Source organism: Dermacentor silvarum, chromosome 6 (assembly GCF_013339745.2).
Source record: "Dermacentor silvarum isolate Dsil-2018 chromosome 6, BIME_Dsil_1.4, whole genome shotgun sequence".
Lineage (NCBI taxonomy): Eukaryota > Metazoa > Arthropoda > Arachnida > Ixodida > Ixodidae > Dermacentor > Dermacentor silvarum.
The window spans coordinates 29893743-29916629 of NC_051159.1; the positions used below are offsets into that span (position 1 = coordinate 29893743).

A 22887-nucleotide genomic window follows, 5' to 3' on the forward strand; every position below is an offset into this window, starting at 1 on the left:
TTATTTTCTGACCGGATCACCGACCCTGCAATGTAGGAAGGAGACGTAAGGACGAAGAGAGAGAAAGAAGGAGAGACAAATAAACAAGCTGCGTGGCCACGTGAAGATGCGCAGCAAGTCTATAAACGGTCGCAGAGACCTGTCGACTTGAGGTACTCAGTAATGTTCAGATTGCTTTCTGCGCCAAGGATCTGTCCAAGGTTGGTCCAAGGATCTTCAGTTTCGAAGAGTCGTGATGCCTACTGAAAGATGCAAGTACTGGATGCAGGGCCTCCAATACTTGTGTAGCGCCCACCGACGCTGCTATGCGGGGACGCTAAGGTCGGCGTTCTCGGCTGGCGCTTTGGGGCCGGCCGCGGATGGCGAGGAGAATAAAGTTGGCAGCGCGTGCTAGCGGCGCAAGCACGGCACGCGCCAGTCCGTTCTAAAAGTCTGCTGAGCTGGTCCTCTTGGTCGTGCGCTCCGCGGCGACCCTCGGTTTCCTACATTGGTGAATCCTCGTGATCACGTAGGACCGATTCAGCATCGCCTGCTACCGAGCCCTGCCCGCGGCCATGGACCAGCTGGAAGAAGAGTGGCGCCCACCAACGCTACGACCCTTGGCGTTTGCAACTGTGGCCTACCGTCCGCACAGCCCTATCGTGTGGTTCGCGCAGGTAGACGCACAGCTATACGTAAATGGCGTGTCGTCACAGCTCTGGCGGTACCTACTCCTCAAGCGAGAAATTCCCACCGACGTCTTTTCTCGTCTTGACCTTCTGTCATCAGACCAGAACATGTACGAGGGCCTCAAGACCGCCTTCTTTCAACACTTTGGCGTACCAGTTCCCGATCACTTACGCAGCACGACACAGTTTCCTTCAACGGCTGACGCTTCTGAAGGAATGGCTCAAACTACGTCGTCCTCTTCACCATCGGAGCCGGGTGAACGCTGCGCCACTGCTCGCGAATCTTGCGCAGCACCTACACCGCAGGAGCCACTGTGCGGAGACAACAAGACAACTGCGCCTCCCGCGTCTCGTTCGTTCCCCGACGGAGAACAACCTCCCCCACACTGCCCGCACCATCAACTACACAACTGGTGAGCCCGCTAGTCCTCAGCAACGACCACCTTGCATCCACGCCAGATCATACCAAAGAGTCGGCATGCACTCCACCCCACCCGAGTTACATGGCGTCCCCAGTCCAAGCTGTGGAGATGACTCAGCAGCGAGCCGTGCCTTCACGGCTGACGAGACGCATATCAGTGCGCCTGTTCCGCACGAGATCCTGCGGCAACACTGCGGTGAGACTGTTCCTCCAGCTATCACGTGCACTGAACTTCCTAGCTACGCCAGTGTCTTCTCGTGGAGCCCTTGTCGCATGTCTCCTCTCGCAGCGCACGTTCAGTGTCTCGGCTTCAACGCCCCAACCACACTGCCTTGACGTTTGGCCACAAGGAAGCCTCCCCGGCTTGCTGTGCTCGGCGTCGGAAAACTCGTGCCCAGCGCGGCCGGCAGCCCCGCTGCTTCGCCGGTTTTCGTCGCTGCGTCCACCAGATTTTACACAGGCCAGGCCGGACGCTGCTACAGCGCACTTCGAAAGCGCCCGCCCTCAACACCAAGCCTATGTTCACGGGTCCGACTGACATTCACACGTTGGCACCACGCTAACTTCAATAGAGCGAACCGGGTCCCGTCGTTGCGGGCTTGTCACCACGGTCGCAGCATCAGGGTGTCGGATTCGATGTTGCTGTCGGCGCCGACGCACCCCACCACGGCTTCACCGCTTGACCAGCCCAAACTTGGACGATGTCATCGTGGCTGCCGCGTTCCCCGCACCGTTCTGCGGTCGACCGTCCATGCTCACCGACCATACATCTGCATCTGCAGCTTAGAGCGCCAATGGCGTCGCCCTGCGCCTCCTAGATGCAGGGATCATCGGGGCCACGTTCCTCAAGCTGCCGCCACCAAAACCTCGTCCGCTGCTGCACTCACAGGCCAGACCACCCCAGTGAATCGCGCACATTTCGCCGTTCCGTCTGGGCGGGGGGCCCTGTAGCGCCCACCGACGCTGCTATGCGGGACGCTAAGGTCGGCGTTCTCGGCTGGCGCTTTGGGGCCGGCCGCGGATGGCGAGGAGAATAAAGTTGGCAGCGCGTGCTAGCGGCGCAAGCACGGCACGCGCCAGTCCGTTCTAAAAGTCTGCTGAGCTGGTCCTCTTGGTCGTGCGCTCCGCGGCGACCCCTCGGTTTCTTACACTTGTAAGGTCTTCGAGCTAATGGTGCCTGCAGCTGAGTAAGAAGAGCGCGATGGACTTCAACTAGCGACTACAGAATGACGACGACCCGCCGGTCTTGCTCGCTCTAACAAGTTTTCGGGAGGGGATAGTGAGTTCATTTATGTCACTGTGTCTTGAAAGTCACAGGATGGATGGCGCCCTGACACTGTAAAGGACAAGGATCAGCAGCCGCGCTCTCCACAGCTTCCTTGTCTTTGGCACATTGTCCTTAGAATCCAGTCTGCTTAATCTGGGTGGCAGAGGAGTTGAAGATGAGTGGCTTTGCATGCGCATAACCGAAGCTGTGGATGTCTTTGATGAAGCTTGATCGACGACAGAAACGCCTTCGGGGTCGTTTTCTTACCAATGTCGGCAGCTTCTCGATGAGACGAGTAATGTTCACATTGCTTCAATAGTAATGTTCACCTCACCGTTTGCTTCAAAATGGCCAGTTATTTCTGAATTAGGGGAAATGCCTAAAATTTGCATCATGCATTTTGCATGATCCAAATTTGCATCATCAGAGATAGTTGGGCCACTTCAAAAAAGTGGCTTTGAAACTGTCAGTGCGATGAGGTTCGGAGCAGCAGTATCAGGTCATTGCGTTTGTGCACACACTCACGTGTCCAAGCTTCACGCATTTCCTGCACGGAAGTGGTCTTGGTATGAAGGTGTGTAACGTGGTTACAGGTTCAACATGTATTGCCAGGATATTCTTGCGGGTTGTAAAAGTTAGGGTCGGGCATATCAAAAGGGGGTAGCTGGCCATGACGTCGTCCACCTCATCGATGCCGAGCACGACATTTAAGAACAGATTCGCATCGGGAACGAAGAGTGCTGGTTTTACTTATATTAATTACACCAGGAGCAGAGAACGTTACATCTCAGCAGTGCAGCATGGCTGCACTGCTGAGATTTTATAATCTACGTTTATAATTTATATAATACAATCATTTTATAATTTTATGATCAACGTTTGATAACGTGATTGGTCTGTAGCTTTCAACAGAACGCAGTTTTTTCTTGTCTGAGCTTTTTGGAATTAAAACTGTGTGGTTTTTGCAAAAAGATTGTGGAAGGGCGTCCACCTCTAAACTTGTAATAAATATATCCAATAATATAGAACTGATAATTCCTTTGAACGCTTTGTAAATTCGCTTGAAAGTCCATCAGGGCCGTGGGTTTTCGATAAAGGCAGCTGATCAATAGCTAGCTCAATTTCTTGGATGGTAAGATACCTTTTTCTTCATTTTTTCTATAAAATGCTTTCACCGACCAATTTGGTATAGCCACTGTGTGAACTTCTTGCTTAAAGAGTTCCCAAGAAGCAAAATAATGGCAAGTCTGCAGAAAAACAAGTTGTTAGGGCCATAATGCACACGATTAATAAATTCCTGATCATTTAGGAGCTCAGAGTTAAGTTTCCAAAGTGCCCACTGTGGTCGGAAATGGTTACAGATTTCTCACCAATCTTTGCGATAACCATACAGTGATCAGAGAACGAAACTGGGATAGTACTACAAGACAGTCCCTCGGGAAAGGAGTGAAGAAGAGACATAAATGCGATCAAGGCGGGCGTAAGAGTGACGTTGAATTCGCGTATAAGAGTAAAACCCTGTCCCGACGCTCCGATATCTATAGACCCTGCATTCTCTATCACGTTAGCCAAAACTTCACCACTCCTGTCTCGCTGAACTGTTAATGCCGCTTCTATCACTTGGATCACATACACAATTGAAATCTCCCATTAACACCATGCAGCGTTCACAGTCCAGTAGACTAGACACAGTATCAAATAAATAATTCGTTTAGCAGCGTCATTAAATGCGTAGAGGTAACTATTCGCCATGGTACACCCTGCAACACAAAATAGCAGTATAATATATATATATATAATATTTTATTATATATATTATATATATATATCGGCCTTCAGCGTCCACATGGTAACTAAATGCTGAACCAAGTAGGGTCTTTTTCAGAACCAGGAAGCAGCCCGCGGAAAAACCAAGAGCGTGTGAAACGCAGATATTATACTCAGACACAAAAGGTCGCAAGGCCCTTTCTGTTTCGTCATCACTCTCAATCTTCGTCGCCTGCACGGCGACGAAGTCGAGGCGATGCCTAGATAAAAGCCGGCGAAGCTGTGCCTGTTTCTGCAAAGACCTAAGGCCCGTACATTCAAAGTTGCGAAGAGAAGTTGCTGTCAGCGCAATGGCGACTAACCACTATACGGACCTAATGCACGTGCTTTTCTTGTGGTACTGGTCGTGTCGCTGTCCGGCTTGTTTCTGATGTGTTTGTCGCACGGCGCTTCGGAATTGATGTATCTGCGTTACTTCGTCTGTCCTCTACCAGCACAGGGCCCGTGTCGAGAAGCTTGGGTGTAGCAGATGATTCATTATCGGCTGCCTCTTTAGCTTGCTGGGCAGGAACTGGCTGTCTGATTACGGGCGCCTCATTGCACTGTTGCTTGGACTGATCATCTGTAGCTTTGCTACCTTCCTTGTCCTTGGGCGGTTCTGCGATGACATTGTCTTTAACATCTAGACGACACTTGCTGGCACAACTGGTCTCCGCAGCAGATGGAACTTCTCCGGTCGCGTCGAGAACCTCCGTGGCATCCAGTATGTGATCTTGCAAGCATTCATCTGGAGGTCGTGTCCTATGTCGTAACTTGTCGGCGTATGTTACCACACATTCTTTAGCTGTGTGGCCAAAGCGCCGGTAGTCTTCACAACGTAGGGTCTGCAGTTGCGACGAATGTGGCCAACCTTGTTACAGCGGAGACAAAGCGAGGGTCTGCCTGGAATCAGTACAAGGCTCTGCACTCCACAGACAGGTAGGAGATGTGGAACGTCACCCACACCTACTCCGACAGCAAGAGACAACACCACATCACGGTTTAGAGTACGCATTTGTTCCATCTCCGATACTCTCGAGCTTTCTGCTGATATAGATTTCACTTTCCCGTTTACAAGCCTGGAGTGAATCTCGAATGTAGGCGCCTTCCAAACGCTCAGGTAGCCATAAAAGCTTCATTTTTACTTCCGTGGGCTCGGGGTCCATGACGATGCAGCGTCTTCCTTTCACTGAGAAATCCTCGCACGTGACTAGATTTGATTTTGTCATTGCTGAGCCACGGTTGCAGAACATATGCATTTATGCGAACCATACGATTGCGCTCGAGCGTCGCCGTCCACAGCTGGCGCGTTCGCACGCTCGTGCTCTGCGAGGTGAAGAGGTTTTGCGCGCTATGAGAGTGAGAGAAAGACGCATTCACGGAGCGGGTCTCCTGGAATGCGGTGTCGGTGTGGCAAGCTGCGCTGTGCAACGCGCAATAACGGCCGTAAGTCCGAGACGGGCGAAAAGAAATGATCATCTTCATGAGTAATAAGATTAAAAGTTCACGCGCACTTCCAGAAAATGCTGGGCTACGTTCACCAGCTTCGCTGTTTCAAACGTTGCGCGGCCGAGTGCAAGGTTTTTTTCTTCAGTAATATAGCGAAATACTCACTCGATTCAGAAAGGAAAAGGAAGTCGTGGATTTTTTTTATTTACAGTAATCTTATTAAGTAGTAGTTAACATGGCTTCAGCCACCACTGTGTAACACAAACTTGCACATGACTGCGGAATGAGTGCAAGTTTGTGTTTTTATTTTACCTGTCGGTATTGTGAGGTAATATATCGTTTGTACAGAACCTAGGAGGTCAAATAAATCGGAATAAAACGCAGGCAGCTAAAGATATATCAAAGTATGTACTTTACCTTGAGAATGGGAAGTCGGGCGCACTTCAAGACAACAATATTGCTAACGCCTTTACAATATTTTCAGAGAATAATAGTGAAATTCAGAGTGTTGAATGCGTCTCCTATTTCCCGTTGGAAATGGAGCACATGCACTGGTACACACTGGTTGTACTATATCCGTATATAACACGTTAAAATATTCCACGGCTTCTTGACACTTGGTCTAGGCCAACTTTTCGCAGGGCATGTCGTACGAGGATTTCTCGTACCACTGAACTATTCGTCACACGGAAAACTACTCGAGTTGGGAGCTGGGTTTACGATGTGGCAAGTTTTGCATATCACACGTCAGAGCGGGTCCACACATGGGGCTGCTCTGCGTATGATCCACCCAGCCATGAACATGAACCTCAGTATGACCTGCAAAATGATATTTTACAATAAAACGAATCCGCACTGAAAACTTGTCATCATGTCATTTATTTACCTTGAAGACCCCACGAGGAAGTATTACATGAGGGGTGGGTGTACATAAAGAATAAACAAAACATTCGAAATTGCGATAACAGGTATTCAGTCCCATTGGCAGAAAAAGCTTGATGGACAAGTTATAGTGACGATATTGCGAGGAAGGCTGTTCCAGTCTTTGGCTGCACGAGGAAAAAAAGATGCTGAAAAATTAACAGTTCTTACACGTGTACGAGAAACTTGCAGTTGGTGACCAGTGTGACGAGATATGCTCGTGAGGTGATGTAAGGAGCACTATTAGGAGATGAATAGAAAAGTTTGTGAAATAGACAAAGCGTTGCTATGCGTCGGCGGAGAGATAAAGTTCGCAACTCAGATTCCGCTTTGGGGGCGGTAATACTGACTTTGTGAGAATAATATGAGTGAATGAATCTGGCGGCACGATTTTGTACCACTTCAAGGTCATCTACGAAGCATACTTTATGCGGGGACCATATGACTGACGCATACTCTAGTTTCGAACGCATAAGTGATTTATAGGCTACTAATTTAACGTTTTTGGGCGCGTGACGAAGGTGACGTTTCATAAAACCGAAAGCTTGCCGATGATAAAACATGTGCATGCCATGACAGGTCATTATACAAAGTAACGACGAAGTATTTGAATGATGTTACTGGTTGTATAGGTTCGTTAGCAACTGCGTACGGGAATGTAACGGGGCACTTTTTGGCGGGTAATGGAAAGCAGTTTACATTTAGTCCGGTGAAGGGTGATTAGCCACCGGTCGCAACCTTCCTGGACACAGTCTAGAGCATGCTGAAGTTTTTACTGCGACGCAATGGTTAGAAACTGATGGGTAAATTACTGTCAGCGAACTTTCGGATATGGCAAGATAGATGTTGAGGCAAGTCGTTAATACGAGTATATATTAGAAATAGGAGAGGGCCGAGAACAGAACCCTAGGGTACACCGGATGTTACAGGAACAGGGTCAGAGACATGGTTATTAACAAGAACTTGTTGGGATCGGTTAAATAAGAATTCCTCGATCCAAACCAGGACGTTGCGGTCCAAGTTTAACTGGGTTAGTTTTAATAGCCATCGTTGATGCGACACTTCATCAAACGGAACTGAGATTTGAACAATGCGAAGAAAACAAGGACACGAAGAAACAAGGGCACGAAAAGGACACACGAAAGGAAAAGGACACATGAAGGACACGAAAAGGCGGAAGAGTGTTATCTGCCATGTGCAATCAAAAAAAAAAAAAAAAAAAAAAAAACTCTTCGAATTAAAGAAACAAGGAAAACTGGTGGTACCCTGCACGCTATTGTTGACACTTGACAGTTGCCTTGATTCTAAAAGATTATACCTAACGTAAGATAGATTTATGCTGCAAATGCCCACCGTTATCACCGCTGGCGATGATACAGCCAACACCTCCTAGACTGTCTAGGAGGTATTGATACAGCTCAGGAGAGTATGCTGTATACGTAATCATTTAAAATGAAAAACGACGCTCATGAACGGAACATGAAAGGGATACAGACAATCAAAAAAGAAAGTAGGGCTAGCTCGTGCATATTCCAGACTTGAGACATTTAATTAGCGCTAAAAAGACGTGGAGCGAGGTCGATGAGCACACGGTACATTTAGCGTTAATTAAATATGTCTCGATCAAGTCTGGAATATAGACACTAGCGTTGACTTGCTCTAAAATATTTAAAAATTTGCATACGTACTATATATGGCGCTCAGTATGAGCCACACCGAGAAAGCGCGTGGCTTATGCCGAACGCGATCGTGCACACAAGTTGAGAGATGGAACCAAGGTGGCATAGAGGAAACACAAAACGCGAAACACGATCAGAACAAATTACTTCCTGGAGGCTAACGTTCGAGCGGCGGCGTAGAACCGCGATGTCCTCAAAGAGGTAGCAGGAAGGTTAGGCCGTATTTGGCAGGTAATAGGTGGCAGGTTAGTAGCAGGTGGCTAAATAATAAAACCACGTCGTGCCTACATCACGACTGCTACGAGACGGCGGAAGCACGCAATCCTCACAATCGTCATCATCAGCAGCGTGGGTGCGACAGTGATCAGTAGGGAGGAACCAATAAGGTGAGACTCAAAATGAAGTTGAAAAAAGAAATCTTCAAAAGCAATCAGCAGCTAAAGCCGGAAAGGCGAAGGAGGAAGGATAATAAATAAACAAATAATGAGGGAATGGGTGCAAGAGAAACATAACCTAAGGAACGAGAACTGAAAATTTTGGCAATTTAATTCTTTATAAAAAAAAGACTTCCGTGTTCCGTTTGTGTGCGGTATTTTCCTTTTCTAGCTTTCTTTCTGTCTGTGTTTTTTTTTTTTCTTTTAGTTTTCCGCGATTAAGCAACAGTGTGAAATGTAAGCAATCAGCGTTGTCACGTTTCAAGCTTTTTACCACTGACCTTGCTCGGATAGTGTTCAATCCGTGCATGTACGTTCGAACATTTGGTCACACGTTGTTTTTGGTAAGTGTTGCTGCCAGCGTTGTTTGCTGTAGTAGTTTCCCAAGCCGTCCCACGATTATGCAACACGCGCAGCCCATGAGTGCGCTTCAAGCTTCGCAAGAGTGGCGCGAGGCTCGGCAACTCGAGTTTCTCTTTTTTGCTAAAAAAAATACTAATAACAATAAGTTGTACACAAGACTCGTCACCTGCCATAAACTCCACACGGTGCAAGAACTAACATTTTAAAGCATTTCTTTTCTCGAACAACATAACACAGTGGAATAATTTAATGGATTGCTGGCTCTGACGTAACCTACCCTCTGATGTCCCTGCATCTAAAAAAAAAAAAAATGTCGCAGTTTCACTCAAAAGGCGAAGCATCAATTGCGATATCAAATTAGTAGAGAGCTATACGGAGTAAGGATAGTAGTTTTTATCAATTGTATAAACTTGGACATGCAGCAGCACCAGCAACGCACAGAACTGCTATCTACGCCATCAGCGTTTTGCTCGCGTTCGCACCGAACGCGCGCGGCGTTGGTGACTATTGCCGGTGCCTCTGGAGGCAGCTCGGAGGTTTTCGACGAGATCAGAATGGGACACTCGTCGAGCAGCGTCGGAAATCTTCCCCACCTTCTCGCCTGGCAACGTTTTCATATAAATACGCATTTGGTGCTTCAGCTAAACGTCGCCTCCCCTCCCTCCCGTCCCACCACGGCCTTTCGCGCGGCGGAAGAAGTCGCGTTTGCTCTCTATATATATGGTGGTTGTAAAGGAGGAAAGATACGCTTAATTCTGCAGCCCTTCAGGCAGCACGGCGCAGAACGCGCGTTTGCTCTCCGACGTGCGTTCGCTCCCTGTGAAAGCGCGCGTCCCTCGCGCCTTTTCACTCGCACATACAGCGTCCGGAGCGCGGCGACGATTTCAATTCCGTTGACGTCATACGGAACCTCACGGCGACGACGACGCCGACGGCAGAAATCTGCTTTGGAGTGTCCATATAATTGCTATCGTAATAAAAAGAACAAACTGCGAGAATTGATAGCCAATGAACTTATCCCTGTTTATTGTGGTGCTTATGTATCTGCTAACACAAATAAATAAATAAATAAATAAATAAATAAATAAATAAATAAATAAATAAATAAATAAATAAATAAATAAATAAATAGGATCCCAACGCAACATCTGGGCTAGAGTAGTAAATGACTCCGGATTAACCTTGGTCCCCCAGAGTTCCTTAATTTGACTAAAAGTTGCGAGCTTTTTATTGCGATATCAATTATATGGACACTCCAATGCGGATTTCTGCCGTCGGCGTCGCCGTCGCCATCGCCGGCGCCGTGAGGTTCCGTATGACGTCAACGGCGATGAAATCGTCGCCGATGATAAGTGGTTCTTGAGGGAAAGGGAAAGGTTGGCGCTATCTTCTGCAGCCCTTGAGGGAGCACGGCTCAGCCGCCTATGCCTGCCGGTTTTGCTTCGCCCAGCCATGGCGTCTCCACTCTATCCCTTCTTTCGCTCCCACTTACCCCTCCCCGTTGGCGCTGAGCCGTGCTCCCTCAAGGGCTGCAGAAGATAGCGCCAACCTTTCCCTTTCCCTCAAGAACCACTTACCACCAGCGCCAATCGCGCTCCGGACGCTGTATGTGCGAGTGAAAGGGCGCGAGGCACACGCGCTTTCACGGGGAGCGAACGCACGTCGGAGTAGTAGTAGTAGTAGTAGTAGTAGTAGTAGTAGTAGTAGTAGTAGTAGTAGTAGTAGTAGTAGTAGTAGTAGTAGTAGTAGTAGTAGTAGTAGTAGTAGAGGTTGAGGAAAGGAAAAAAGAAGCACGTCGGAGAGCAAACGCGCGTTCTGCGCCGTGCTCCCTGAAGGGCTGCAGAATTAAGCGTCTCTTTACTATGCACAGATGCCGCGCAGTACCCCCGAAAAGCAGCCATGGCAGTCAGTGTTGTCGACCATAACCTTCAAGAGGTGGTCTCGATGACGGTCCACACTGCCAACACCCTCGAAGCGGAGGAGACAGCCATCGCCTTAGCCATCGCCTCTAGTCAAACCAAGAGAGAGAGAGAGAGAGAGAGCAAGCGAGAGAGGAAAGGCAGGGAGGTTAACCAGAAGTCAGTTTCCGGTTTGCTACCCTACACTGGGGTGGGGATAAAGGAGTTGGAGACAGTGCAAAGAGAGAGAGAGAGAGCGAAAAAAAAACAGAAAAAAAAAACACAGGCATTGGTAACAAAGGAGGCGTTCCAGTCACAGACGTTCACACAGGCCAGTGGACTTCAGGAACCGCAGGAGCGCTTGCACGCCCTTCTGATGCGATGTTGAGTCGCGTCGATGTTGCAGAATTCTTTCTTCCGATAACGGCTGGTCATCCAACTGGTTCAGCACGACGGAGAGCGATTGTCTCTGCACACTGTATTGTGGGCACTGACAAAGAACATGACGAATCGTTTCCGCGTCTCCACAATTGTCATATGCTGCACTGTCGGCCATCCCTATGCGGAACGCGTAGGCATTGGTGAACGCGACGCCCAACCATAGCCTACACAGAAGGGTCGCATCTCTTCGGGGAAGTCTTGTTGGAAGTCTAAGGCTTAAGGTTGGATCCAAGGTGTATAATCGGGCGTGCATAAAATCTGGTTTATTCCAGTCTGATGAAGTGCATTGGCGTGCAAGCAGGCGGAGCATCCTTGCAGCATCTGTCCTAGACAGCGGGATCGATAGGCGGTTGTCTTGTTCATGAGCTGAACGAGCAGCTTGATCGGCACGTTCATTGCCAATAATTCCACAGTGACTTGGCAGTCACTGAAAGATTATTTCGTGTCCTTTTTCAGTCAGGTGGTGTATGGCCTCTGTGATTTCGAAAACCAGTTGTTCCTGTGGACCGCGCCGTAAGGCTGACAGTAAACTCTGCAGTGCCGTCTTCGAGTCGCAGAAAACGGACCATTTGTGTGCTGGTTCATCATTAATAAAATGTAATGCGACTCGAAGCGCTGCCAGTTCTGCTGCCGTCGACGTTGTCAAGTGAGATGTTTTCATCTTGATAGTGGTGGCTTTTTCTGGAATAACGACAGCGGCAGTAGAGCTGTTCTGCAAGACGGAACCGTCGGTGTATATGTGGGTGTAATTCGGGGTATACTTTTCATATAATAGGAGTAAGGTAAGAGCCGGCGATGACATATCTGTTTTTTTCCGGACGCCAGGTACTGTCAGGATGATCGTTGGCTGAATGAGGCACCAAGGAGGAGTGGAAGATCTCGCGGAAGGTGTGAAGCAAGATGGTATAGCCTCACGATGTGCGGATACCATTCGGCAGAACGAGGCGTGTGGTCCCTCCGCAGGTAGAGAGGCTAGATGGTGGCAAGGAGTCCGTGCAAGGTGCCTTACGTGCATTCTTATTGCTTCAACTGCGATGTGGGTCTTTATGAGGTGGTCTCTGGCGATTGCAATAGTTGCCGCCGTTGACGCACTTCGAGGAAGACCTAGACAAATCCGGAGCGCCTGGGCCTGCACACTTTGTATAGTACGTAGGCTTGTTGTGCTTGCGTTAGTCAATGCTGGCAAGCTGTACCGCAAGAAGCCGAGAAAAAGTACTCTATATAGTCGAAGCATAGCGCTTGTCGACATTCCCCATGTCTTTCCAGCGAAGAATTTCAAAAGGTGACAGACGCCTGTCAACCGTTTTTTTCATGTACAATACATGGGGGCTCCATGAAACGTCTCTGTCAATTATGACACCCAGGAATTTATATGACCGTACAAATGGTATCATCTGACCATTGATTAAAACACTGTAGTGCGTCATAGGCTTACGCGTAAATGCCACAAGTGCACATTTGTCAGATGAAATCTCCAGGCCTTGATTTCGGAGATAGTGTGCAGTCTGAGTGGCAGCTTTTTGGAGCCTGGCACGCAGCTGTAGGCGTGTCACTCCGGACGCCCAAACGCATATGTCGTCCGCGTACATTGATAATTTAACTGTGTTTGGAAGGTGATGAAGGAGACCAATCAGCGTTAGGTTAAACAACGTAGGGCTCAGTACGCCACCTTGGGGGACGCCACAGTAGGTGTAATGCAAAGAAGTGCGGCCGTCCTCGGTGCTCACAAAGAAAGATCGCATAGAGAGATAGCTATGAATCCATCGGAACATCCGACCACCGAGGCCTATCTCTTCGAGAGCGGCGAGGATGGCTTCATGTGTAACGTTGTCGTACGCACCTTTGACGTCGAGGAACAAAGAAGCGCACAGACGTTTACACCCTTTTTGGTGCTGAACATAGGTAACCAGGTCGACGACATTATCAATCGACGAGCGGCCGCGTCGGAATCCTGCCATGGCATCTGGGTAGACGTTGTGGTATTCCAAGTACCACTCCAAGCGTCCGAGTATCATCCGCTCCATCACTTTGCCCACGCAGCTCGCCAATGCAATCGGGCGATACGAAGAAAGCTCCAACGTAGACTTTCCAGCCTTCAGTAGCAGAACTATGCGACTAGTCTTCCAGCTTGTGGGAAGTGTGCCAGCTCGCCAGGATTCATTATAGATTTCAAGAAGAACACTCCTCGCCCGCTCACCCAGATGACACAGAGCTCTGTAAGAAATTCCGTCAGGTCCGGGTGACGACGTGTGTCTGCACAAAGCTAGCGCCGCCTTGAGTTCATGGATTGAAAATGGAAGATCCATACGGGGGTCACGTGGTGGCGGGAAGCTGATCAAACGTGATAAGTTGTTGGAAGCTGTGTGCTGCCCGGATAATCTGGCACAGAAGTCTTCTGCGACATCAATATCTGGTCGTTGTTGGAAGAGGGCCAGAGCCTTGAATGGAGACTGTTGTACGGGTGGCGTCCTGAGCCTTCGCACCGTCCTCCATAAGTGCGATAGGGGCTTGCGAGGGTCCAACGATTCACAGAAAGCACTCCAGCGTTGTGACTCTAACTTATCTAACCGGCGCTGGATCTTCTTTTGTAGGCGTCTAGCGGTCCGTAGATCGTCCATTGACTTCGTGCGTCGGTATCTACGTTCGGCACGTCGCCGTATAGCTCGAAGTCGCTTTAATTCTACGTCAAATTCAGTGAATTTCGAAGAGCGCATTAGAGTACGTGTACTGTCTTGCACTGTGGTTTTGATTATTTCTTCCAAATTATGTAATAAATTACCTTGACATTGGTCTTCAATAACAGCCTGGAATTTGGGCCAGTCCACTCTTCGGATGGTATCACTTGATTTCGGCGACGACAGTCCTCTGATCTTGACATATGTGGGAATATGGTCACTCCCGTGCGTTTCAATGTCCGTAAACCATCCTGTACGCCTGACGAGACTTCGTGATACGAAGGCCAAGTCAAGACAGCTGCTGTATGTGCAGCCGCGTAAAAAAGTAGGACTGCCGTCATTTAAAACCCAGAGCTCGCTGTCGGAGGCGAATGATACCAAGGCTCTGCCTCTCGCGTTGATTTTCGTACTTCCCAGATTGTATGATGTGCGTTGAAGTCCCCGATGATAATCCATGGATCAGGCGTTGCTGACAGGATATCTCGTAATCTTTTGGAGTCAAATCTACTTGATGGTGATAGGTACGCACCAACAACAGTGACAGTAAGTCTTTTCTTCTTTACTGTTAAGCATACGTATTGGTTATCGTCATGAGGTGGCACAGGTTGAAGAATGTAAGTTAGGTCACGGCGAATAAACACCATAACCTTGCTTTTTTCACCACTAGTTGATGACATAAATGATTCATAGCCGGATAGCCTGATTGAGTTCGATAAATTCGGCTCACAGATGATGATGATGGGAAATCCTGTTGGCGTACACGAACCGTCGGAAATCGGCGATGCGCGATCGTAGTCCCCGGGCATTCCACTGGAAGATTGCTGCTTTTCGGACCTCCTCTCGAAAAGACAGCTGCTGGTGAGCCATGATTTACTCAAGGGCTGCAAGCACCGGACTTAGTGTGTCCAGTACTTGCAGTGCACTTTTGGCTGACGTTGTGTGCATGTTGCTCAGCAACACGCGAATGGCATTCATTAAGGATCGCAGTAGCGATACCACTTGCTGATCTGTATGTCGCACCTCATCCGATGGAGCAGCTTGCTGTACTGGATGAGGCACTTGCTGCTGCTTATCAATAGGTCGTGTACTTGGAAGCGGTGGCCATTCATCTGTAGAGAGACGTCTCGTAGTTTTCTGTCGTCCTGTGTCAGCGTTTGCTGCGCTGGGAACTGCAGGTGACTTTGTTACTTGAAGAGGTAACGCATTTTTCGAAGCTGGCGCAGTCCTACGTGAGGACCGTCGGCGGCGGCGGCGTCTACGTCGCACTGTTTCAGCGGCCTCCTTGTGGGTGGAACTGTCCCGAACCATTTGTTTGAGCACAGAACATTCCTTCCTAATCTTGGGGCAGTCTTTGGATGAAGCACTGTGAGCGCCTTGACAGTTAGGGCACTTCAAAACAGTCGCATTACAGTTTTGTTCTGAGTGTGGCTCGGCGCATCGGGGACATGTGGCTGAATTCGTGCAAACGCCCTTCACATGGCCGATCCTCTGGCAGTTATAACATTGCAGCGGTTTTGGAACAAATGGTCGAACCGGGTGGCGGAAGTGGCCAACCTTCACGTAGGAAGGAAGGCAATCACCCTTGAACGTTAATTTCACACAACGTGTCTTGCCAAGACGGCCAACGTGCACAATAACGTTGCTCTCACTTGCTGGTTTTATGAGCACTGGAAGGTCTGTGTCAGGGATCTCAATGTCAATGTCATAAATGACTCCTGCAATGATGGTACCATCCGCTGGGACAATGGATCGAAATCTTATGTTGCCCAGCTGCGTTATACGCTGCAGAGGGCTCAGCGCACTCGTGGTCATCAGGTCGACGGCTAAGATGTTTTTCCGCGAGTTTATCCTCACATCCTTGATCTCGTTTGGTACAGTGTTCTCAAGAAACAAAGACAGTGCTTGCCTGTTGAGGACGCGCAGATTGTCTGTCGAGTGCTCTGGCACAAACAGGACGGTATGAGGCCATCGTTGAGGTGCAGTTTTTACGGTGAACGAACTTGACACCGAAGATGCATTGACGATCCTTCGCTTGGCTTTACGGTGCAAGACAGGTTCAAAGCCGTCTTGCGATGACTCGTCAGCAGATGCGGAGTACAGTTCAGTGTCCTCGCTGTCGCTAGATGAATTTCCGCGCTTCCTCGAAGCGATTCCCGTTGATGAACCGGAACCGGACGGGGCCTCGGGAGGTTGCACAGCCATCACCGCGAGATGTGGGGCGGCAGGCCCCACAAAACCAGTGAAAAGTCCAGAAAAGCAGAGAGATGGGCAGGTTGTGTTCCACAAAAGAAGCACTTCGTCGTCGTCCGCTTGTCTTCCGTCAAACCAAAGAACACGCTACAATTATTACCGACTCTCAAGCAGCTTGTCGTAGCTACGAACATATTCTGCCAGAGGCAGAATATGTTCCATCGCCGCCCGACTCCTCGAACAAGCCTCTCAATTACCCGACGTTTAAATAGTATGGACTCCAGGACACGAGTCCCTCCGTGGAAATCAGCGTGCGCACGCTGTAGCCCGAGCTCATGCCACCCGGGCGCCACAAGAGAGGGATACGGCCGCATATATGGAGCCTGTACCTTTACGATACCACGCCATATTAGAACACCACAGATTGAACAGACGACAATACCCACCCCCGCACAAGACCCTCTCACGCGAAGACGCAGTAGCATGGCGACAATTACAAACCAACACATACCCCCATTTAAGCAGATTACACGCAATACACCCTGCACTGTACTCGTACAAATGCCCCATTTGTAACGACTACGCTTCCCTATATCACACCACATGGGCATGCCCCAATATACAGGTAGCCCCGCATATACCCAACCCCACACCCGAGCAGTGGGAGGCCGTGCTGACTAGCTCGGACCCTCGTGACCAGCAACAACTGGTGCGGTGGGCCCGGGAGACAGCAAGAGCCGCAGGAGCCCTGGACTGAGGGCACCTCCCAACACAAGCAGGAAGACGCCTGCTTGTTGTGTTTTTTTTTGTTTGTTTTTTTCTCTTTTAATAAATGTTTTTCCTCCTCCTCCTCCTCCTAAGCGTCTCTTTCCTCCGTTACAATCACCATATATATAGAGAGCAAACGCGACTGCTTCCGTTGCGCGAAATGCCGTGGGGGGACGGGAGGGAGGGGAGGCAACGTTTAGCTGCGGCACCAAATGGGTATTTATATAAAAACGTTGCCAGGCGAGAAGGTGGGTAACATTTCCGACGCTGCTCGACGAGTGTCCCTTTCTGATCTCGCCGAAAACCTCTGAGCCGCCCCCAGAGGCACCCACCGTTACTAGATTACTTAGAGGCAATCTAGTAACGTTGAGAGGCACCGGCAACAGTCACCAACGCCGCGCGCGTTCGGTGCGAACGCGGGCAAAATGCCGACGGCATCGACAACAGTTCTGCGCGTTGCTGGTGCTGCTGCATGTCCAAGTTTATACAGCTGATAAGACTACTATCCTTACTCCGTATAGCTCTCTACTAATTTGATATCGCGATTGATGCTTCACCTTTCGGGTGAAACTGCGACAATTTTTTTTATTACAATAGCAACTGTGCGAATACTCGAGCCACTTTCGCGCCGCCGTGCAGGCCCGGCATCAACGGTGACTCCGTCGGATGGGATGATAGCGGGCGAAGAGAAACTCGCCGTCAGAAAGCACACTTCGTTTGGGGTCTCTTCAATAAAAGGAGAGTTATCATGGCAACGGGTGCGGGCAAACTGCAAAAAAAAAAATTAATTTAAGATGTGATACGGCACGTTTCTGCTATTTCTGAAAAATGTCACAGTTTCGCCCTAAGTGCGAAGCAATGAATGCGATAGCAACACAGCAATGTCATACGAAGTAAGGTGAGCGGCTTTGGTAGCAATATGAATTGTAGTAAACATGAGCTGATTAAGTAAGCAGGTGTGCTGCGGCGTAAGTAGACCGACATGAAGAGACACTCGATGACCACGAGAAGGCGCGTGTGAAACGGTGGTGTTGATGAGAAGCGCTTCCCGTGGGCAGCGCGTGCGAAGGGACACACCTGTAGCGCTGCACTGCCGATCCGGGCAGCATTGCATGTGTAGAGTGCGTTGGAAACTGTGGCCCGACTATTACTAACTGAATGAACAAGCGTGGTGTGAGCGCGCACAAACAAACACGAATAGATCACACTAAATGACTGCAGACAACGACTGTCAAAACGGTGGCAGCAAGCGCATACGCCGCAGCGGCGAAGGTACGTGCGGTCTATCGCTTCAACGGAAACTGAGCGGCGAATGCACGGCGCATAAAGGTCAGAGCCGTGGGGAGATAAGAGACGGTGCGAGCGAGCGACGAGCGCGGTTGTTAGCAGAGTAGAAGTGCCCCCCGCTCCCACCGGCGCTGGCTTCCCGCTTCCTTGCTTGCGCGTGGGAGATTGAGTGCGTTCGCTCTCCGTGATAGCGCGCGTCCCCGCACGCTTCCGCTCGGGCATACGGCGCGCGGCGAAGATTTTATCTATAGGGAACCTCACGGCGACGGCGACGGCGACGCCGACGGCAGAAATCCGGTTGAAGTGTCCATATAATTGCTATCGCAATAAAATAAATAATGTGTGAGTTTGTTTCTGCGGACAACTGACGCAGGGCGTGCAGACGCAAAGCCGCACTAAAGCACCGCAGCGTCAAGGCGACAACGCTTCAGCCACGAATCGCTGAGCCCATGTAAGGGAATGACAGTGCCAACTTTCACGCGCGCTACGAACAATGGCGCACAAAAACGGCTCGAGCAAACACGTCTTGCTGTGCAGTATACGTAGACAAGCACATGTGGTCAACATCACCGCCAAATATACTCAACTGGCCGCCGTCTGAGGAAGGGGAGGCCTGGGGGTTGGTCTCCCAACCCCCGCCGCCCCCAGACCCCATCATGGACAAAATAAAGTTTTATCTCTCTCTCTCTCTCTCAACGAGCGCAAACAGCACATAAAGCTTGGCTTACATCGATTCCCAATGTTCGTGGGAGCCGCATAATTCTTTATATTATTTTTTTAATTTTGTTTGCATTCCGTCCTCACTGTGGACAAAACCAATGACCTGGTGCTGAGCAGAGCGAAGTAGCCAGCGGGAACGGCGTCAATTCTGCTACAAAGGTCACGGGGTCTCCATATTAACGAATGAACACAGTCCACGCATACAGAATGACAGTACCAACACTGGTGCTCTTGCAAGTTGTTGCAGGTGCCAACTAGGTTTTAAAAAAAAATGTATCTCGCTCGTCGGCGAATTTGAAGCCCCAGCCATGCGCGTACAAGATCGTATGAATTATCCCGAGGGCGCGGGATCGAATCCCGGCGGCGGCGGACACATTCCGTTGGTGGCGAAATTCAAAACAGCCCATGTGCCGTGTACTGGGTTCACGTTAAAGAACCCCAAGTGGTCAAAATTAACCCGGAGTCCCTCGTAATCATATCGTTGTTTTGGCACGTAATACCTTAGAGTTTAAATAATTTTAACAAAATTGATACGCTTGTTTCTACCTTCCACGTACCAGAAAATATATTTTGTTTTTAAATAGGTAACAAGGTGCCGTTGTTCACGATCTACGCAAAATCAGTGGTCATAAACAATATAGGACTTTAGTAGCAGGGAAGTTCAATTTACTAATCTTAAGATTGACGTCATTGTGCAACCCAGCACTACGTTGAGCTGCGTAAACCTTATTATGAAGAAGTCGTTCCTAGAAAGAAACGCTAGTCTCTTACCTTACTGCAGTTTATTTCTAGTAAGAAAATCGGAAATACGGAATACAAATTAGCTACCCGTGGAGACAGCAGTCTTTATTTTTCGCATGTGCGCAGCTCAGTATGACTGAAAAGTACATACTTAGTTACAGTCATTATCCGCAATTCAGTACGAGCTCTGTCCACCAAACCGCACCGAACTATCCTGTGCCTCCGCGCCGAGACGCCCATTGAATGAGGTTTGCCTCCACCGTGACGTCAGACCAATGAGTGAGCGTAATTGGCTGCAGCATTTGTATAAAGACTGTGTTCACGTTCCTTCGTATTTTCGTGACCTTGGCGACGACGAATAAACTCATCGCGTCTCAAAGGAAGAAGGAAAATGCAATCTTTTTTTCCCACCTGAGAATCGTACGCCTGTGACAAGACAAGAGCTCAACATGCATTTTAACGTAGCGCAAGATGGAAAAACTAAGATGATTAGTTTATGAAAGCGTTGAAAGCTATCTTTGTCGCATCCCCATCAAGAAATCAACTTGATTACGTGCTTTGCTACTGGTGACAGACGTGGTTACGCTTGATGGACATTTTATACAGTCTGCTACAAGGTCGCATGGTCGCCTTGGAGCTTCCTGCGCCCAGTCAGCAAAACAAGCCGTTTCTGGCGATAAATACGATCTCTGGGATAACAAAACTAGGGCAAGAAGCTGGCAGCGCAGCGAAGCTGGAACGTGCAGAAATGTTGAAAAAGCCTCCAGTATCAAACATAGCAACAAGCTTCTAAATGTAGACTCGAAAGCATCGTTCTGGGTATTTATGATCCCTTTAAATGCAAGACGGCGAGCGTTGCGAAACAGCCAGCGGCAAAACAGCGAAAGAGCGAAACAAAAAGCAACACTGGAGCCGCAAGGACGCGCACGCCGGCCGCGTGAGGTCATGACGTCACGTTTCGAGGAGGCTTTCACCTCGGATGTGACGTACGGGAAGCTTGAGCAAGAGGCGACACTGGCGGCTCCAGCGTGCGCTGTGCAAACCCGATGCCGATTGCTCATTGTCCGCTCGGTTCGTCTATCCAAGCTTCTTTGTGCACTCCGCGGCCGGCGTGTTTCATACTTCGAACGACACGCCTTGTTACGGGACCGAGATTTCTGCACTGTGAGACTACTGTGGTGTGCGATTCGTGACCGAGAAGCTGCCGCTATGCGTCCGAGGCGTTGCCTGTTACCTCGGTGGAAGCAAAAAAGGCGGCGATGAAGGTGGGCGCAGCATGCCGAACTGCGGCCCCGTTTGTGTGCCTACGGGCTCCTAACGTCCACACCGAAATCTGTCGGCTGCGAGACGCTGCTTCAAGTTACGACGATCGTCCAGCCTGAGACCGAGCCGCGCTTGGTTTGTGCTGTCGCCTGCGATAAGACGCCGCCGCTCCGACCGGCGTCCCACGTAAACAGCGTCGAGTGGAAACAACGGAGATCCGCCTCTGGACGCGCTCGCAACGCATCCTCGCTGTGATTCTTGAGTGTGTAAGTGTCAACGATCGCCATGATGAACTTCAAAAAGTGCAGCGGAGTGCGGTCCACCATTCTGCAACTGCTGCTTGCGGTGAGCCTCCTGCAGCTCGGTTCCAACCCGGACTCGAACCCTGTCCGCTTGAACCGGCGGTCCGACCTCGTCCGCAGCGTGCGTGTCGGGGTCCAGTCGGCATTCACGCACGCTCAAAGCCTTACACCACCGCTGTTCGTTCACCCCAAGAGCATCGATGCCGTCGATGCGAACCCCGTGTTCGCCGAGCTGCACGAACTGGGAATTCCGTCGCTGCTGCGGCGTGTTCGAACGCGGGTGTTCGCCTACCTGGCCGAGGACCCGGGCCCGCCGCCAACGAGGATTTCGAACGAAGTGGCTGCCGCCGCGTCCGAGGACGAGCAGCGTGCCGATTCTCCGAGCGATGCATCCGGCGCGAGCAGTAACCTGACGCAAGAGGTAAATAATGCGTGGGAGACACGTTCCCATTGTTGGACTTGTGCAGCGATGCGTACTTTTTACAGCTCTCGCGTTTATATGACCCTCCAATTAACACCGTCCTGTCTTGCTCAGTAAACACAAGGGCTCTATGAAAAACACGTGCGAAAAAAAAAATGAAATAAAGAAAAACGAAAAAACGAGTTTGCCCGTCGCGCCCAAGGGAACGGCCTCTTCAGGTGCGGTGCGCTTCCTCCTACGAGCGAAGGGGGAGGCGAGCCTTGAAGACCGCTCTCCCCCCCACAGTCTTGCGTATTTGTTTTCCTCTGTAACACGGCCCGTAGTAACAGTGACGTTTGGTCCTGGACCAGCCGCGTTTTCCCACACTCGGTCGCTCTTGTCACGTGCCTACGAAAACGGACGTGCAGCTCGACTCGCGTCATTGTTTCAAATTACGCTCTCTTGACTCAAAATTGCGCTGCATGCGTCAGACGTCGATGTCTGAAGATCACCTTTTGATTCGCAGCTGACGTCGTAAAGAGCTGGTGTGCACTTCGATGCACATGTGAGGACAGAGAGAGAGAGAGAGAAATAAGCGTACATTGCAGTACACCCTTGGCAACACTCATTCTCCACGCGGCTATTGCAGTAACGTGCAGTTATTCTTTCGGTGCGGGGAGTTACGTCTATTGCCGAAAGATACTGTAGGCGGCGGGATCGGCGATATGCAGGAGTTAAATTGTATTCTGCTGCGCAGTTCAAGAGTGCACAGTCGTTAACAGGTTGTCTGGTCAGTGCTCGCGTGATATTTAAAAAAAAAAAAAAAAAAGTAAGGGTGTACACTAGAGTCTAAGTAGTTTGAAACACACACCCAGAGATCAAATGGTTTAAGTGGGTAAAAATGCTTTGTGCAAGAACGAGTATTGTTCTGAATCTCCGGGAGGTGCCACCGCAGAAGTTATAGCGAACTCGCCCACACCATTGAATGGCCACTCGAGCTTTTCGTTCATTTATGCGCATTTACAGGTATCCCGGCTACTGGAATTCGTCATAAAAATACAGGTTTGATGAGTGATGCAACCCTCACGGCCGTAAATGGCAAAAAAAAAAAAAAAAAACATTGCGGTTATTCTTTTTCGTCTTGCAGCCTCATTACTTGTCGCAATGCAGTGTGGTGTATTTGGCGACCCGTGT

The 22887-nt window shown here is 49.6% G+C and overlaps 1 protein-coding gene across 2 annotated transcripts in view; it reads left to right on the top strand.

Moving 5' to 3' along the window:
* The window catches only part of LOC119455364 (segmentation protein cap'n'collar), a 152834-nt gene that overhangs the window by 21591 nt on the left and 108356 nt on the right, over nt 1-22887 (top strand). The window contains exon 1 of one of the 2 annotated variants that reach the window (XM_037716750.2): nt 20754-21714. The exons of the other annotated variant lie outside the window; for it this stretch is intronic. Coding sequence (XP_037572678.1) covers nt 21277-21714 — 438 coding nt within the window. The 5' untranslated portion in view covers nt 20754-21276. Of the gene's footprint in view, nt 1-20753; nt 21715-22887 lie in introns of those variants that run through there. 2 annotated transcript variants of the gene reach the window in all.